At 29.8% G+C, this 19,927-nt stretch overlaps 1 protein-coding gene across 1 annotated transcript in view; it reads right to left on the bottom strand.

Moving 5' to 3' along the window:
* Nucleotides 1-19,927, bottom strand: part of tnc (tenectin) — a 134,410-nt gene that overhangs the window by 12,119 nt on the left and 102,364 nt on the right. Inside the window, exon 3 of the mRNA XM_065502500.1 lies at nt 11,358-11,396. Within this exon, the coding sequence (XP_065358572.1) occupies nt 11,358-11,396 (39 nt within the window). The remainder of the gene's footprint in view (nt 1-11,357; nt 11,397-19,927) is intronic.

The following is a 19,927-nucleotide window of genomic DNA, read 5'->3' as shown; positions in this document are numbered from 1 at the left end:
GGTTATTTTTATTGCTGACATCATATGTATGTATGTATGTTTGTTGTATTCTTCATATGTCAAACTTTTATAGAGTTTTGTGGTCTCATTTATGCTGGCAGGGGTGAGAAACCATTTGAGAGTGAGAAAATGAATAGATATATATTTTACATGAAATCGTTTTCTCCTAAAATTGTATATCAAACATCTCTTAAGCTTCAAACTATTTCCAGTTGTATTAGACTTTCGTCAAACAAATTGTATACAAGTATGAAATTGTATTAAATTGGTTTCAAACTATTTTCCAAATGATTGTTGTCGGACTAGTATTAATGCATTAATTCATAAGTATTTCTTAAGTTTCCATCAAATTACTTTATGTTGCATCAAACTAGTTTATTCTTTATCAAACTTCATTAAGTTGCATCAAACTAGTTTATTCTCTTAGCCTTAATAAAGTGAAATGTTTAATAACTATCCCATTATTGGCCCCTAACATTTCCCTTCCCTTTCTAAAATCTATACAAAAGAATAGTTGTCCAACATTTAAATCCCTTTAATTTATTCTACATCTCAGTTCAACTGATTTTCTTACGATAATTAAGATTTTCATTTTTTATTATCTTGTTGCCACTTCATGTTTTATTTATAAAACTTCTCAAATAAATTCGCATGTTTTCGAATTCAACTTTTTCGCTTTACAATTATACGTACATATATAGATATGTAAACATCATCATCATCATGGAAAGGTTAATCATTGTTATAAGTGTCTGCCAGTGTTTTTATTATTTTATTTTATATTTTATTTCCATTCGTATCTGTATCTCATCAATGTTATACTTTTCTACCTACTTGCATAATATTTATTATGTTCTAGTTTAGTTTTTGCGTTTCAGGTTTTTTTTTTTATTTTAATTTTTATAGGATGATTCTCATGCACTTAACCTTAATTTGTTATTAAAGGTACACATTTTACCTTGATAAAAATGTATATTTTTAATTATAAGTGGGAGATACTTTTCCATACTAATGATATCAATGCAATAAGTACATGGAAATTGTAAAGTTTTTGTTTGTGGCAACAAGAAAAAAATGAGTTCAAGGCAATAAAAATAGCTGAAATGAAAGCACATCTAAACAACTCTTTGAAAAATGTGTAGTTATCTTTATAGTAGAAAACTGAAGGTATTAGTTGTGTTACAACTACTTTAAGTTGCAACGAACGGCTTTCGATTGTTTCAGATTACCGTTTTAACTTTGATTTTTAACTTAGTGATTAAACGATTTCCAATCAAACATATTTTAGTTGCATCATAATAACATACTTTGAATTTGTTATTGCATTAAACAATTTTTAATTAATGAAAACCCTTTAGCCAAGTTTGTATAGAGGTTTTTATTGATTCCAGACAAAATTTATTAAATTTGAGTTCAAACTACTTTTAGTTGCAGCAAAATTCTGTTTGCAGTCTTTCAAGTTGCAAATCTAACTCTAAGAATGAATTTGTAAAGAAAGTGTGTATTTTGTTGTAGGAAGTTGGTCTGACTCAGGTTTACAACACGAACCCTACTCAAACTATCGTATCTAGTTAATTGTGTATGAATCGAGTTCAAACTGCATTCAGTTGCATCAAACTAATTTAGATTCTTTCAAACTTACTTGATTGAAGCTTTGTAGCTCTAACAACTTTTTGAAAGTATGTTATTTCAATATAATTTCTTAAATGTTTAATTTATTTGCCATTTGTTTCAAGTCCTCTATACGATAAATTTCATCATATTAGCCATTTTTAATTACATTAAGTATTATTAAAAATTGAGAGGTTAATGTTAGTCATTAAATCAAATAACATGCTACTACTACTGTTCATGTAAATTTATAAAAACAACTTGAAATGTTTTAATTTTTTAAATGACAACTTAATACTTCTTAATCTCATTCAAATAACCTTTTGTTTGTAAACCATAGTTTTTTTTCATTACAAAATGTTCTATTAAACAATGTGTATGACCACAAACAAACATACAAATAAAAAATAAACATAATACCACAATTGTTTTTCCGTGTAAAAGTGACAAATTGTACAAATAATTATAGATAATGGTTAAATTAAGCTGGAACGTGTTTAAAACAACGACTATGCGATGTTAAATCCCCTCTACTTCGCGCAAACGATAATTTAATAAATGAATGGATAGATGGATAAATAAATAAATGAATGAATGAATGGATGGTTCGATTGTTTTGGACGTAGAGATAGAAAAACAGACAAGATAATGACATTATAAACGGCTACTTCGTGTACAATACATACAATACGACAAGTACCACAGCAGTAGCATTATTTATATTATTGCAAATGTTATTATTTTTTTGCTGTTAAATACTCGTACATAATCATAAAATATTATGAGTAACTAGAGACTACTATGTGACTTAATCTAAAATTCGCTATATCACAATAGCTGTAGTTGCTTTTGCCGCAGCAATTTCCTATGAGACTAAATGCTGGTGACAGGAGAAGTAGAGGTGTTGTTATTTATGAACAGTGGTAAAGATTTGCAAAAAATATAGTAAATTTAAAATATAAACATATACGTAACTTGTAGCTTATGAAAATTGTTGTAAGCTGGTTTGATGCAACTTCATGTAGTTTGAAAGCCTGGAAGGTAGTTTGAAATTCTCAAACTATTAAAGCTAAATTAGCAAAAACATAGACTGCAATCATTTAGGATGCATTAAACTGAATATTATCAAAAAGAGATAAAGTTCAAAAGGTTATAATCTTAAAGAAGTTTTATATATGTACAACTTTTAATATGTGAAACTAGGAATCTTATGACAATTCTTCAATCATAAAGTTGTATAATCAAAGGTAATCATAATAAAGTGTAAAAGGTCAATAGGTTATGATCTTAAAGTTGTCTGTTAGAAAACTGTATCAAGTTGTGTGCCCTTAAGGAAAAATGGCTATTCCTAATACAATCCTGCAATCATCGGAATGCATAAAAGTCAATATATTGAAAATGTTCATTATTTTGGATGAATCCTAAATATGAGAATTATTTGAAAAGGAATAATCCAGACATTAGGAATCTTATTACGTTACTGTATTATTATATTTAAAATAAGATTATTTTGTCATGGAAGGCATGATGAAGATCAGTATCACCCAACAACATAACATTTCAAGTGCTTGACCGATTTTTATACCCTTCACCTTCGTGAGAAGGGTATATGTCTGTCTGTTTGTCTGTCCGTCTGTTGAAATCAATTTTCTGAAGACCCCAGATATCATCGGGATCCAAATCTTCAATAATTCGGTCAGACATGCTTTCGAGAAGTTTGCTATTTAAAATCAGCAAAATCGGTCCACAAATCGGTCGGAAAAACCTATTTTTTGACCTATATCTGGATTACTAAGTCATTAATATAGACAATATGGATATCTAATGATAGATATTTCAAGGACCTTTGCAATGACGTATATAAAACCATAGTAAGTTGGACCTACAATGGGTCAAAATCGGAAAAATATTTTTTAACCCGATTTTTTTTTCACCAAAAGTTTTTTCGCTTAATATTAAAAAAAAATATTTTTAAATTTGAAAAAAAAATTTTAAATTTGTCGTTTATCTAGTCGCAAATAAAATACTACATAAAAGAATATGTCCCTCAAGTTTTCCTCAGAAAAATAATATCGAAGATTATTTCACTCTAGACTAGTTTTCAGTCTTTCACATCGTCATTAAAGGCAACTCAAGCGACAAGGAAAAAGTTATGCAATTTTGTAGGCAAAACATAAAACACAAATCCGATGACTTGTATGTCCCCATAGGTTGCAAGCAGACAACTATCAAGACTTTGACGCTCAGATTGTGGTTAACATAGTTTTACAATCTAGTCATAAACAGAGTTGATAGGTAACAAAGATCAGGACATCATCGCTTGCTTTGTCATAAACAGAGTTGACAGAAGTAAAATATGCTCAACAATAGCTCTATATATCTAAATAGGAGACAACATCATATTGTCAATAACCAAGTTTGATAGAAGACAACCTTCAGAATATTGTAGCTCATTTTATCTATAATAGAGTAAAAAGAACGCAATATATAAGTCTTTGTCGCTCAAGTGATTGTCAAATGATTTCCCCATAAAAACTTTTCTAAATCGTTCAAGACAATGTAGTCTAATTCGACTTTTTTGTACATACACACAGCCTCAAAAGTGAGTAAACACCAGTGAATTTTTTGATTTTTTTTTAAGATGATGAAAATTATTATAGTCCGACTTAAATCTTTCTTTCAGAACCGAATCTATTATTTAGCCCAATCTCCAACAAACCGAAACTTTTAAATTTTAATCGATGGATAGATTTTAGAATTTTCATTATCTAAAAAAAAATTAAATAATTGTTGGTGTTTACTCACTTTTGAGGTTGTCTGTATATTAAGTTTGATTAAATGTATAATTTGTTGTAAAATTTTAGATTTTTGTTTAATTTTTATGTCTACCTTTAACCACTGTCTCCATTTGATACTCGCTGCTGGGCCTCAACAACAAGCAAACTTTAAGCGATTTAATGCCACATTAATTTGGCTAATAAACAACAACAACAACAACGATAATATAAATTTGTTATACCATGAACACAAGTAATAAAGTCTTTAATAATAAAGACATCATACACCAAAAGTCAGCATTATTTAGTTGGTGTCATACAAGTGTATTTACTCACATACGAATTGTTGTAAGTGGTCACAGTAAATTAATACTTGATGTTATTTCGTTTAGGCTCTTTTAATGACTAATGGGCCTCTTATGGCCGATTATTATACGCACAACAGCCAAACAGTCTATAACTCAGGCTTAAATATGACTATTGTAGTCTACTAAGTACAACTGCTGCTGCCATTGCCGCTAGCAACTTAATGCATGTCACTAAAACAGCAGCACGTGCATTCATGGAGCGGCAACAAAAAATGAATACAAAAAAAATAACAGCAAAAATAACAATTTTCATATTAAATTATAGTTAATGTCCCAAACGTGTTGATTACTTTATCATTGTGTGTATGTAATGGGAATTGAAACGTTTCATTTTTGGTTTATAAAGATTTTGTTTTGTGAACTACTTCAGGTTTTTGCTTTTTAAAGAAATTTGTGTCAAATTCCATTTAATCAATCAATTAATCACTTTGCACATCTTAAACACGTTTTTGTTCTATATACATTTTTTTATAAGAAAAAAAAGCGAAATTGAACAAATTTATGAGATTTTTTTCATTTCACATGATATAATGTTTATTTATTCATTGAGAAAATATAAATTGAAATAATATCTCAAAAAAGCCATATTCAATTGTACAAAGATTTTACTTAAATATGATCCATTTCATGATTAATAAGTAAACGAGCTATTTCTCTAAAGAGCTAAAAAGTGTAAATATTTTTAGGTATACAAATTTTTTTTTTTTAAAAAATTTAATTTATTTGGTATTTTAAAATATTTTTTTTTTCAATTATTAATTAAAATAAATTTTTTAAATGAAAAAAAAAATAGGTCCGACTTTGGCCTTATATACGCCGTTGCAAAGGTCTATTATTGGATATCCATATTGTCTATATCAATGACTTAGTAATCCAGATATAGATCAAAAAGAGGTAAAAAATCGATTAAATAGCAACCGAGCCGGGACAATATATTGATGTATGAATCATGTCTGTAAGTTATTTGGTGGCTACGGAATGTTAATTTCAACATACAGACGGACATGGCTATATCGACTCCGCTATCTATAACGATCCAGAATATATATTCTTTGTGGGGTCGCAAATGAAAAATGTAGAAATTACAAACGGAATGAGAAACTTATATATTTCCTTAGTTTTATATAAATCCTTAAAAGTTTTTTTTTATTCTAATGTATTACTCAAACAGACATTTTTATAAGAAAGGGTATAATAAGTATGATTAGCGTACTTTGAAAAAGGATAACTCGAAATTAATGTCCTTCATTTATATAGAAATTAGTTCTTACTATTGGGAAAAACAGGTCTAAAATTGGAAATGGAGTTCTAGAGATGTCATAAGATAAGAGTATCTTTATAGCGTATTTTCTAATAAATTGTTATTTAAGAAGGATAATTTTTTTATTATATAATACTGTCTCCATAACGAGAAAAACTGAGAAAAATTGCTTATAATTTTAGGTTAAAAATTCTATGGAATATTTTAAGTTTTTTGTTTATTCTTCGAAATATAAGGACATTTTTTCTAAATGTTTATTATCTCAAGATCCCTTAATGGTCCACACGCAGAGAAAAAATATAATTGGGCATGGTTACTGTAACCATTTATATAGTGTTACAAGTTTTTTAACTATATTATAGTCACAGTAACCATTTACATGATTGTGGTAACCATAATATGGTTAACATACGATTCACATGATTGTCTCAACCATATATATGGTTACAGTAAACATATATATGTTTGTGGCAACCATATTTATGATGAATAATTTTATCATAATATGTTGTTCTCAGATTATGATAAGCCTTAAGCCGAGAGCACCATAATATGATAAGTCCTTCATCATATAAATGGTTGTCACAAACATATATATGTTTACTGTAACCATATATATGGTTGAGACAATCATGTGAATCGTAAGTTAACCATAATATGGTTACCACAATCATGTAAATGGTTACTGTGACTATAATATAGTTAAAAACTTTGTAACAATATTGAAATGGTTACAGTAACCATGCCCAACTATATTTTTTCTCTGCGTGCAGAGACCTGCGCAGAACGGCTGTAAGCCGAGCCGCCGATAAATTTTCAAAGTTGCCTCCGACGTATTTTTTTTTTTGGCTTAAGTCGGCTTCAAAATAGCCGCCGTTTTTGATAAAAGTTCTTTAGTAATCTTTAAAATTTTCAGAATTTCACTTTTTTCAAATTTTTAATTATTTAGAATTTGAGTAGTTATTCTTTAGTCGGCCGACAGCAGGCTAGCCGCCGCCGACGTGAAATTTAATCGGCGCAGGTCTCTGTAATGGTCCCACTCTGAATTTTATTTGTGTTGTTAATGACTTATAATTGAGGAAAATCTTTAGAAAATGGAAGATGTATTTTTTAGTTAAGTACAGACCAGGTGACATATATCACAATATTCTCTAAAAATTAAATATTTTTAAATATAATAATCACCTGTCGCCTAACGCTTCAATTGTGATTTGCCTACTGCCATCATTCTAACATTGAATTTTATGCATATTTAAATGTATTTGTTGTTGATGGAATTGCTATAGTATTATGACAACTTGTTTTATTTGCTAAGCTACTGTTTTATTTAATTTGATGATTTTAAAATTATATTTTGTTAAGTGGTGGTGGCGTGGCGATCACAGTTTTTGTTTGGTGCGAATTTTTTTCTCCCGCGAAACGTGTTTTCTGCTTCTCATGCTTAACATTTAATTGCTTATTTAACACCTCATTATTTAGACGAAGGAGGACAGACAGACAGTCAGTTAAATCGTCGTTTATTTAAGCTTAAAGTTTTGTTATAAATTTATTTATATACACATTTTTTTTATTAACTGATTTATCTAGCAATTTGTGGTCAATTGTTGGTGGAAGCCTAATGTATAATCATTTGTGTTTTGTTTTAGATTTATTTTCTTTTGTGGGAGAATTTTGGCAAATAATTTCAGGTGGAATTTTAAAGATTTGGGATTTTAATTTAGTTTGTTAAAAGCATTAGAAGATAAAGTTCAAGGTGTTGTGTCAATTATATATAATAATTTAATTATAGTGGAATTCGTTGGCAAAAATTTTAACGAATAATTAAGTTTAGTTCATAATTAAATGTAATTATTGCTTATACTTATACTTATATTTCATTTATTTCTTAATAACTAAATATTCAAATGGGATTTTTCCATCGTTATGATAGAGGATACATTTTATTTGTTGTTCCGTATGTAATAACGAGGAGTCTACAAAGTCTATATAATTATATTCTTAATCGTTATGAAAATCTAGTTCGAATTAGCCTGCATGTCTGCCCGTTAGTCTAAAACACTGCCACGATTCTAAGCGTTATAAGCCAAAATTCGAGACAACTTCTACAAAATGTAATGATCTCGCTGGTATTGACAGCCCTCGGCTGATTATTCCGACGCATAGAATTGACTGTCGTAGGAATGATCAAAAATATAAGGTGGCAGGTATTGAGAGCTCTTGTCTGATCATTCTGACACATAGAGTTGCCTATCGTAGGACTGATTGCAACCATTTACAGGTTCATGCAAATTACCACGTATCACATCTACATGAGCAAGTGAAGGTCACGGAGCATAGTGTCGCATTGACAGTTGCTCTATCGCTGAAGTCATCCTAACTACAAAATTATAAAGTTGGATGCATATCAGCTTTCATAAAGACTTTATCAATTCCACGATTGCAAAATACCACATGGAAAGGAGCAACATATTTACTGACTATTGGACAATTTATGCAATCAACTGGCCACCCAACCCTCCTTGGTTTTATGGAATAAACCGCTAGAAGCCCAATTCCTTGACCTAGATCACAATGCAGAACAACAGCGTTTTTGTGTGAAATTATATCTGAAAGATCTGTCCAAAATAAAGACACATAGGCAGTTCATTCACATCTCAGATAATAGCAAAACTCGATATTATATCTGAGGAGATCTGCTGAGATTTACATATAGAGTAACGGCGAACGACGCAGTCTCATTCTGTGGCAGCTGGGCACACTGAAAATTTTTCTACAACTTTCGACAACAAGTTCGATCCTTGTGCTTACAAACAAAAGCATCAATATAAATATGAAAGAAAATATGAAGATACATGTCAAATCTACCTTTGTATCGTTTTCAATTAAGGAGTATCTATTTATTTATGATATTTCAAATTTCATTTGAATATTCCACTTTCAATTTACATTCCTTTTAAGGGTAAAAACTGTATTTTGATTGTGTAAAAAATATTTTATACAAATTATTTGTGTCAGTTTATTGTGGCAACAATTACAGCAAAATTTCTCACAATTAAATAAATAATTATTTTATTTAAATATAATTAATGTTAATTTAAAGAATTTATATTTAAATAAATCTGAAAGTTTTAAATAAATGAGATGAGATTCTATAAATATAAATTAAATTGAAGCAAATACATTCAAAAGCAAAATATCATCTGAATAATAGAATATTTCATAAAAAATTAAGCTGTTCTGAGCAAAAAACCATATTATCAGCAGCAATCTCTTGCCCTCTATAATTACCCAGTATGGGTAACATTCAAATAATAGCCCATGAAATTGTTTAATGCAATTATAATTTTTATGAACAATTTCCTTTTCTGTGGCTGGCTAATCCAAACTCTACTAACGGTCCTTAAGTAGTTAAAAGATGACTGCAGTCTATGCTCTAACGTAGTTATACTTAATTCGTATGCAACAATCGTGGATATCATGTAATTTTTGCATTAATCTTGAAACATGAATGTAATAAAAGGATTTATTTTAAACCCCATACTTAAAATTCTAAAGAGAATAACGAGAAGCAAGAAGAAAAAAAACTGCAACACTATGCAACAGGTCTTTTACATTTCATAACACAACTCCAACAACTACTCTAATAATAAACTGACTGGCAACAACTGGTGGCAGGCTGGAAATATAAATATAGAAAAAACTCATGTCTGCAATGTTACAACAGAAGGTAGTCATCATAAATTTCCGGTAATCATGTACGAGTACCAGCAAAAAAAAAAACAAAAAAAACAAAGAATTATTATGTAACATAAGAATTGTCATACGAGTATGTACTTGCAACAAGTTGCATGTGGCATTTATATAAATATTTATGTTGAATAATTTTGAACATTTTGTAACTATGAAAAATTATGCTTGTTAAGGGAGTGCTAAATTAGGATTTGTTGCATTATCCTTAAAATGTTTTACACAAAATGTTTTATTTATTAATTGTAGCATAATTTGGGGACTATGTGAAAGGCTTTAACTGTTACAATTGCAGGTTTTCTTTGATCTTGAGTATAAGTATATATTAATCTTATCAATTATAGAATTTTCTTTGAATTATCTCACTCTCTTTTTGCCCTTGAGATATAGATAGTGTTTCCATGCTTTTTTATCATCTTTCTCAACAATTGGTTCTTAGAGCTCTTTTATTTAAAAATTAAAGCATAATTAAAGGGTGCAGAAATTCACCAATGTAGGCATGTACGTTTTTTATCTGCGCCCATTTCTTTAAATCTCATTCACTATTGCATCTGCAACTGGAATCTATTAGTTCAAAAGCTGAAGCATACTTTTTGGCAAAATATATATTTAAATTATAGATCATTGCTAGGCGAATAGAGAGATTTTAATTTGTGTTAATGTATGGGTAAAAAAATGAAATATCCACAACAACATCAAGCATCTTATTGAAATATTTGTATTTTTACTCTCTATTGTTTACATTCGGGTTGTGTATGTGTAAATTGAGGAAAATCTTCGTAATCTGCACAATATGAACGTCTACCAATGTTATAGATTGTGTTTGTTTACATAATTGCGATTTTATTATAGAATTTAGAAATATGTCTTTAGAAAAATTCAAGTGTAGGATAAACAAGTCGGCCGAATCTTATATACCCTTCACCAAATTATACTTCAAAATAAAAATTTTAAATATTTTTAGGTAAACAAAATTTTTTTTTTTGCAGTTTTTTAATTTTTTGGAAAAAACATTTTTCGAATTGTTTTAAAAATTTTTTTTTTTTAAATTTAAATTTTTTTTTTGTTTTTTAATTTTTTTTTTAATATTTAGCGAAATAAAACTATTGGTGAAAAAAAAAATCGGGTTAAAAAATATTTTTCCGATTTTGACCCATTGTAGGTCCAACTTACTATGGTTTTATATACGTCATTGCAAAGGTCTTTGGAATATCTATCATTAGATATCCATATTGTCTATATTAATGACTTAGTAATCCAGATATAGATCAAAAATAGGTCAACAATCGAGGTTGTCCTGGTTTTTTCCTCATATCTCAGACATTTGTGGACCGATTTTGCTGATTTTAAATAGCAAACTTCTCGAAAGCATGTCTGACAGAATTATTGAAGATTTGGATCCAGAAGATATCTGAGGTCTTCAGAAAATTTATTTCAACAGACAGACAGACCGACGGACTTGGCTTAATCGACTCCACATAAATAATTTATAGGATCGGAAATGAAAAATGTAGAAATTACAAACGGAATGACAAACATATATATACCCTTCTCATGAAGGTGAAGGGTATAAAAAAAGAATACCAAACTTACCAGTATATTGTTGAATTTCTGTGTAGTCTTGTAAAGGAGCTGTAAAGAAAAAAAAAACAAACGAAAATTAATTAAAATGTTTAAAAAAATGTTTTACAATAAATTAATTTCTTTTAACAACAAACTACTAATAAATTATCAAAACGTCTGTTTTTGCAGCTACTAAAAATAGCTAAAACGTAAATAATCTTGTGTTGCTGGCAACAAAATGTCCAACTATAAATTCATTTTGCTGCTAAAAGCAACAAACAACCGTTTCTTATTTTGTACCGAAAATGAAAAAGAAGAATAATCTCTTGTTGAAAATCTTGGACGTAAAGACAGTGCAATTTTGTCTTCCACTGCTTTAGTCTGTGCTTAGCTGTGACTTTGTTCTTATTCGTCGTCGTCTTCTATTCATCTAATGACCAATTTGTTAGAGCCAAGAATTTTAAACTACATTTCAGAATACAAAAACAGAGAAGAATAAGAAGAAGAAGAAGTAAATAGAAAACTTGAAGAACATCTTCATTTTTGCATACTTAGCACGCGTTCGTAACCATAAAATGTATTTCATACGCTGCGCGCAGTAGACACATTAAAGATGTGCGATACAATGGCTAGATGGAAAGAAGATACATACTCGTGGTAACATTATTACGATCCGAGATGCAATACGATGCGGCGATATGCGATGTCAGTTACAGGTACATGAGTACAGGAAATGAATGCATTTTCAACATTTAATTCACATGATCAAAATAATGATCAAGTTAAACAAGTCGTCCGACATCTCGTTGTCGTCTTCATTCTTGCTTGTTCGTACTCTCTAACTTGGCCGTCGCCGTATGTCATTGCGTGACTGTTAAATAAAGAGTTTTATGTCTGTTTATTATATATCTTGTCTTCTTCTTCTTTTTTTTTGCAAAGATTTCAAATAAATTTAAAAGATTTTAATTTTATTTAAAATAAATTAGAAGAGAATTTGTTGTACACAAATAAATTGAAAATCGATTATGTATATGTAGGTACATATTTAAGCTATAAATTCTTAATTTTTGAGATAACTGTTTATAATGCTGCCAATATATGGTCAAAAGTAAAGTGTGAACATCTAAAACCCTTAAAAATGTTTATGTATGTATGTTAAAACTTTCGAGTTTTCTAATTGCCATTTCATGTTCTTGCTTTAAACTAACAAACAACCTTAATTAATTATTACATTAAAACCACACAAGTATTGCATTATTTTAATGAAAATCTGCTCCCCCATTCTGTTAGCTATGCCTACACACAATGCAAACAATTTCCTTAAAACAAATTGCTTAAAATTCTTATTCAAATGGTTTTCACATCTTAAACTTGATCTTGCGTGTTAAAATTTTTCTTACTGTCTTTATGAATTTTGTGTTAGAAAAGAAATCCAACTGACAATATGAGTAGGCAGTCAGTCAGTTAAATGATACGAATATGCTTAAAAGAAATGAACTCAAATAAATAGAAGCGTCTAACATTTTATTATGTGCATGGCATTTCATTCTTTCATTTATATTATTGTAACAGATCTTAGATTTGAAATTCTCACAATTTGTAACAACTACAACAAGTTCTTTTGTAACTGATGTTTGAACAAACATAACAACAAAAAAACACCAACTACATCTTGTTCACAAGACTGTTATACATTCAGCATAAATGATTTGACAAATTATGTTTCAGTTGGCTGGCTGCAGTTTGTCTTTCAGGTTACAAGAACTCTTTAACACTTGATGTACTGTAGTACGTACGATCATTTTTGTGTTGTGCATCTTAAATAATTTTTTTCTTAATAATTCATTATGGAAAATGTTATTTGTTACATAAATTTCGTTAAAGTTGTTGAAAAGGTGTTAAAAATCGCTTGACAAATAATGGAACAATTATTATTATTTATTTTAGATTTATAGTTCAATGGTAGTGTTAGCAGTTCTAGGAGACAGTCCCGAAGTGATTTTATCCATCAAGTAGGGGGTCAATTGACCCATTTTGATTACAATGAGCCTGTATGATAGCTGGTCAAAAGTATTCACATACTGGTTACATACCATCAGTTACATTACTAGCTACCTAAGTGGTTCCTTGTTCAGCTACATAAATAGTTATTTTAACAAGTACGGGTGCTAATTGACCGCAAATAGTTATCTAAAAAGACACATCACAGACAGTCCAATAAACGATTGCTGGTAAACAAACGTTCCTCCGAATAATCTCCAATAGATTGCTTCTGGTGAGACACTAAAGTGACTATTGACTTCACGCTATGTTACATGGGATATCAGTATGCTTAAGCAAAAATAAAAATAAACTGTATGAGAATTATATCAACACAATTTGTTTAAAATCATTTTGTACGAATTACACACAAAACGTTTGAAGTAACTACACTCTAGATTACTTAGAGACACTTAAGTGACAATTGTCTTCACATTATATTACCTGGGATGTATAAAGTATGTTTACTTGTCTTTTTTCTGCACTACAAAGAGTACATATGTGTCAAATGATCCAAATATATAAATTGGAGTCAGCCAAGTGATAGGACATTATTGACAATTACTGTTTTTAAGGGATACAATGACGACTTGCTAACCTGCTGGGCATTTATAAAAATAAGTTGATTGACCTTTGTTGCAATTGCAGCTACATATAACCGCTTAAATACCATATTACAGCAAAACTTAACTTTGCTTTTAAAACAAATACACACAATTTTTTCCCAGTATTTTGTCTAGGCTAAAAATACAATAAGTACAAAAATGCTTTAACAAGACGCAAAACTTACACCACCATCATCGTAATGATCATGATGATGATGTTGTTGTCGCTGATCATCATTATAATGATCTTACTCAAGTATGGTCACGACCAACGACCAGTATTTGATTTTATTTGTTTTCCCGCCCAACCGTCCTTCCGTCTTTCTTTTATAGTTAGTCAGACACACATGATCATTATTATGATCAGTTTTATTTTCTTTTCTATGAAGGTGGTTCTCTAACACAATTGTTAAAATATTTTATATGGCCAATATCAAGAATAAGACTTTGTTGTGGTTTTATTGTACATATGCACTATATTTAACCGCTAACTACAACAATAACTTGAATTTAAGAGTTAATTAAATGAAAAACTGCAATGCAAGCAAAACTACAACATATTTCATAAATTAGCACTTTAAAAGGGATATAGGGAAATTTAATATACTGTATTAGTGCCTGGGAAATACAACATGTTTAAGAAAAACATCGGGAGCAAGGAAACAAAGGATTATTGTTCTCTGAAATATGCTCTGATTAATATATGAGGCTATCAGCGCAAAAGTGGTGTAACCCCAAACTATTTACATAGTGGTAAAAAACGATTTTTTCAGCTCCATCTGCATTTGAATACCAAAATCACTTTTGTATTGATAGTTGGTAATGTAAGGACTGTATGTAATACTAGAACAGCAATCAAAGAAAAAAAATTGTGGGTTACACTACTTTTGCGCTGATGGCATCCTATACAAAATAGTGTTTATTTTAAACAGCTGTGTTTTTACAAAATTAATAATTTTTCAGGCATGCATTGAATGGATATTCCAAGCGACCATCTAAATCAAACATCCAACACTATCTATTCTTTTGCAGATGAGAGCAACATTTGTCATGCATATTCATGAAATTATAGACCAAGCCTAACCAAGATTTTGTGACAATCTCTGAATGGGGGTTGAGCGAATAGAGACGATTTTAATACTCATGTTGCTCCATCAGTTTTTATGGGTGGTGTAAATATTAAAGAATCAGAGGGTCTTGATGTTCTAGTCATGAGAAATCAGTGCGACAAAACACAATTTCACATCTCATCTTCTTACTATTTACCCCACTAATATCCGACCCAAAATGGAATACAATTCTCATGTATTTGTCGGTGTTTCGAAGTCTACAATGGAATGCGCTTTGCAGAAATTAAGGAACTTGTTCCCGAAACTCATCCATACATGTTCTTCAGCAAGGGCTTATAAATTCGTGGTCGATTGTACAGTAGATCGCACAGCACAGGGAAAATTTGTTATTTAACCGTACCGTCCGTAAGTGGAGATGCTTTCCTGTCACTTTCAATCTAGAAAAATTCAAATCAAATGACTTAATTTCCTACTTCCAGCTCAATGCATTGCATGAGTATGTGTCATACCCTGATTGCTGATCCAAGCAAAAAAAAAAAGTATCGTTTAAAACCGAACCACTTCTTGTTTGCAATGCATTTTTGTTGTTCACTAAGCTATTCCAAGTGATAGAAATTCGAGCCCTAACCGCAAAAATATCTTAAGTGCATAACAATAAACTTGAATTCAAAGTAAACATACGGATGATGTGGATTTGAGCTTAAATTGTAACGGTACTTGGTACACCTATGATATTTTAGCAGAATATATAAACTAGGATCATTATTATCGATTTGCATCAAAAAACGAAAATGGAAAATTCTGTTGATTAAGATATTTTCACTGTCACGGCTTGAATTCTATAAAAATTTTATAAACAATTAATTTTTGTTGCTCAATAAATCGGAGCATGAAGCTTCCTATTTTATAAATCATTTGTGTTAATTTAATTTAAGCCTCAGCTCATAAATCATCTTCTCATTATTGTCAAGAATTATTTTCATGGCAGTTGAGTGTTTAAGTTCTCCTACTTTTTTTCTTAAAATAACGAATATTTTTTTAAAAAAAAAAACCGCATCAGTCCATAAATTACTACTTAACAAAACAAGATCAGTATTTGATCTTAATTTGTTATGAAAAAAAGTGTTTTCTTTTTTATAAGTATTTCTGTCAGCTTTGGGAACATTTTTTCTAAGTCTTTGTTTTTGCTGCTGTGGTATCTTTGTATCTTTTGCATATTGCTAGTGATGATTGTGTTGGCAAACGAATGAATCCAAATGTATCTTAAAAATATATGCCGAGCTACAAAACAGTTCCATATGTACGTACACTCTTATGTATGTTATTATAATTTTTTATGGTTTTCTGCTTTTACAGTTAGAATTTTTACTACTCCAACCATGGCCATTATATGAGCAAAATATACATATGTATGTATGTACATAAGTAGTAGAACACTTTTTATGACGTTTTTCCATTTCTGCTGTACTGTGCTGTTCTATCTTTCTTTTTAGCCACATCTTATTTTATGTATTGTATCTTTTTTTAGTCATTTTCTTTGTTGCATGTGGATCTATTTTATGATTCATGTCAGTTGTGGTTGTTTTTAGGTTTGTTCTGTTTTCAAATTTTTATTGCAATTTTTCTTCGTTTTTTTTTTGTTTTTGGTGGATTTTTTCTCTTCATTAAAATGTTTAATTTTCGGAAAAATAAAACATATTTCTGCTAGGTTTCTAATTTGTACATGTTCGTTCAAATCGATTTGTTTTTTTTGTTTGTTTGTTTGGTTTGGCTAACGGGAGGTTTGCCGGAATGTTGATCATTATTTTTGAGTAATTAAGAAGATCATCATCACCTGTCATGTGGTAAGGTAATGACTTCTTAAATGTTTTATGTGAGGTTGTTTAAGTTTCACAAGATATTTTAATGCATCCTTTTTGGGGGTTTAAACTTGAAAATGTTCGTGTCAACGAAGTAAAATTGCTGTATGGCAAAGCAGTGTTTAAGAATTTTAAAGGATTATTACATTAAATCTCCGGTAATAAAGATAAAACATTAAAATTTTTAATGATTTTGTTAATTATAAATAAAAATTCAAAGAACATTTTTCATTGTCTCTATAGTTTTATACCCACCACCAAAGAGAAGGGGGCTATATTGTTTTTATCACTCCATTTGTAACATATCGAACCATAAATTATATATATTCTAGGTCCATAACGTTACCTAAAATGCAAAAAGGCCTATCAACACTTTTTTAAATTTTGCAGGAGTGACAAAACACATAATAAAATTGAAAGTACTGTGATTAAAAATATGATTTTCTTTCTTCAATAAAGTCGTTTTTTTCAAATAGAAAGCTAAAAATTTGTGAAGACGTGTGCCTTGATGCGCTGTACCAATATCCATTAAAAACTCAATTTTGAATTTTTTGGTTGTTCCGCCCTTTTGCATTTCAGGTGACTATAATTCTAAGACGATCCAGCTATGTCCTTTCGTCTGACCGTCTGTCTGTTGAAGGCACGATAGGACCTACAGGGAAGGGGTTAGGGGGATACAATTTCCCCCCGAATATTCCTTGTTGATCTGAAATGTTTGGTATTAAAAATGAGCAAGATCTGTCGAATAATAAGGACGAGAGTTAAGGACCAAAATTTTCAACTTTTTTTAACAATTTTCTTAAAAAATTTTGCAGATAAAACATTGAAATTACAAAAGAACAATTTGTATTGAAAATGTTAAGAATTGGAATTGGCATTGAAAATCTGCTACAAAGAAATGTTTTTTTATACAAAATCTACAGAAATAAGTATCAGTATTATATTGGTGGCGGGTATATAAGATTCGGCACAGCCGAATACAACACTCTTGTTGTAATTTATGTGAGCTGTTTTAAACAAATGTTCATTTGTCCCACTTCCTATAAAGATATTAAAACTTTATGACGTTTATTTTGTTGTCTAATGACACATAAAGGATTGTTTCTTATGGCCAACTTTAAATTGAAATTCTCTTAGTTACACATACAAAATGCTAACAAAATGAAAAAAATAAAACGCAAATATTTGTTGTCATTGTAAAAATACCCTCATAAATTATAACCTTATCAATATCTCGAAAAAAATGGTAAATAACGTTAAATTTTTAACAGCATGTTTTCGCTAAGCGACCAAAGTTTAAAGAGAAGGCCGAAGAAATGGAATAGTTTTACCACCAACTACATAACCTCACCGCCATCATCATCTTTAGTTGCAACAAAGAATGAAACAACGACAAGCATCTTATGAAACTTTAAAGAGTCATAAATAATGGTGGCACAAAAGACAATTTTACCACACGATTAAAAATGCATTCAAATACTAAGTTGTTTGAAAATAAAACGAGATACTCACTATTATGCGTAAAAAATACCCAATCTTTAGTGTAACACTAAACTATTCTTAAAAGAGCATAGATTTTTGGGTTAGCCGTTAAAAACCTTAAAATGTTTCGTAGGGCTTAAATTCCCTTTGGCATAATAAATATCACTATGTTATGTTATTGTGGATATTGTGAAAATTAGACTAAGAAATAGGAATCAGCTACTCATTACTGAAAATTCACTCTGATTGTCATGAGGTCATCTGAATTTCTTATAAATAAAAAAGCCATGAGCTTTGTAGGGTTAAATTATTTTGGGCAAATTTTATACGAAACTTGTTTCTTTGTTTAAGCTTAAAGTGGCATCACATTGTTGTTGAGCTTTTGTTGTTCATATAGACTTAACATGGTTTGGTTTTCTTTTTTAACTTCTGGCAAACACATTTTCATTGTGCCACAAACATGTAAAACATTGCGAACGCATTGCAACAAGAATTTAACGTTACATGCAGTTTTTACTGGGAATACCTGAAGACGATGCGGAAATTGTAGCAAAAGTAGACGAAGAAGCTGTGGCAGAACACCAGATATGTTTTTTTTTGGAATAGAAATCCCAGTGATATGTTGCTGTGGGTTCTTTGCAAAGAGAATGAGTTTGTTTTATTAAATTCTAAAATTTTCTATAAAATATTGTCCGACCTTAAATAAAAACGGACATAACTACACTTTTATTTTTGTATTACAGGAGAAGCAAAAAAAGTTATAAAATGCATAATAATTAAAAATACTTGGCAAATTTTTGCGATTGATCGCAGGAGTCTAAACATTTGCGTGAGCATAATCAATCAAAAACTGTGTAGCTACGTCTGTTTGCATTTAAGGTGACGATACACTTTTTTAATTTCTAGTTTCAGCTAAATTTAAATCAGTTATACTGGTTGGCAATCAATTTTGTTACTCAATAAAATCATCAATTCTTGTTGCTCAATAAAATTGATCATTTACTGCTGCTCAATACAGCTCTTAAACTCATTCAATTCCAGCATAAAAATTCAGCCAATTATTAAAGCCACTTTTAATGTCCAAGATTCTAACAAAAATTGGAATTTAAACTAATTCGTATGCGGCTCAATAAACAAAATTCAAATTAGTTATTTGTATACTGGTTGGCAATCAATTTTTGTTACTCAATAAAATCATCAATTCTTGTTGCTCAATAAAATTGTTGCAAATAATCAGTTACTGCTGCTCAATACAGCTATTAAACTCATTCAATTCCAGCACTTACTTCACAATAAATGTTTGCTGGTCAAAAAATTCAGCTAATTACCAAAGGAACTTTTAATGTCCAAGATTCAAACAAAAATTGGAATTTAAACTAATTCGTATGCGGCTCAATAAACAAAATTCAAATCAGTTATTTGTATACTGGTTGGCAATAAATTTTTGTTACTCAATAAAATCGTCAATTCTTGTTGCTCAATAAAATTGTTGCAAATAATCAGTTACTGCTGCTCAATACAGCTATTAAACTCATTCAATTCCA

This window comes from Calliphora vicina, chromosome 1 (assembly GCF_958450345.1).
Source record: "Calliphora vicina chromosome 1, idCalVici1.1, whole genome shotgun sequence".
Lineage (NCBI taxonomy): Eukaryota > Metazoa > Arthropoda > Insecta > Diptera > Calliphoridae > Calliphora > Calliphora vicina.
This window is presented reverse-complemented; position numbering and strand designations above follow the sequence as displayed.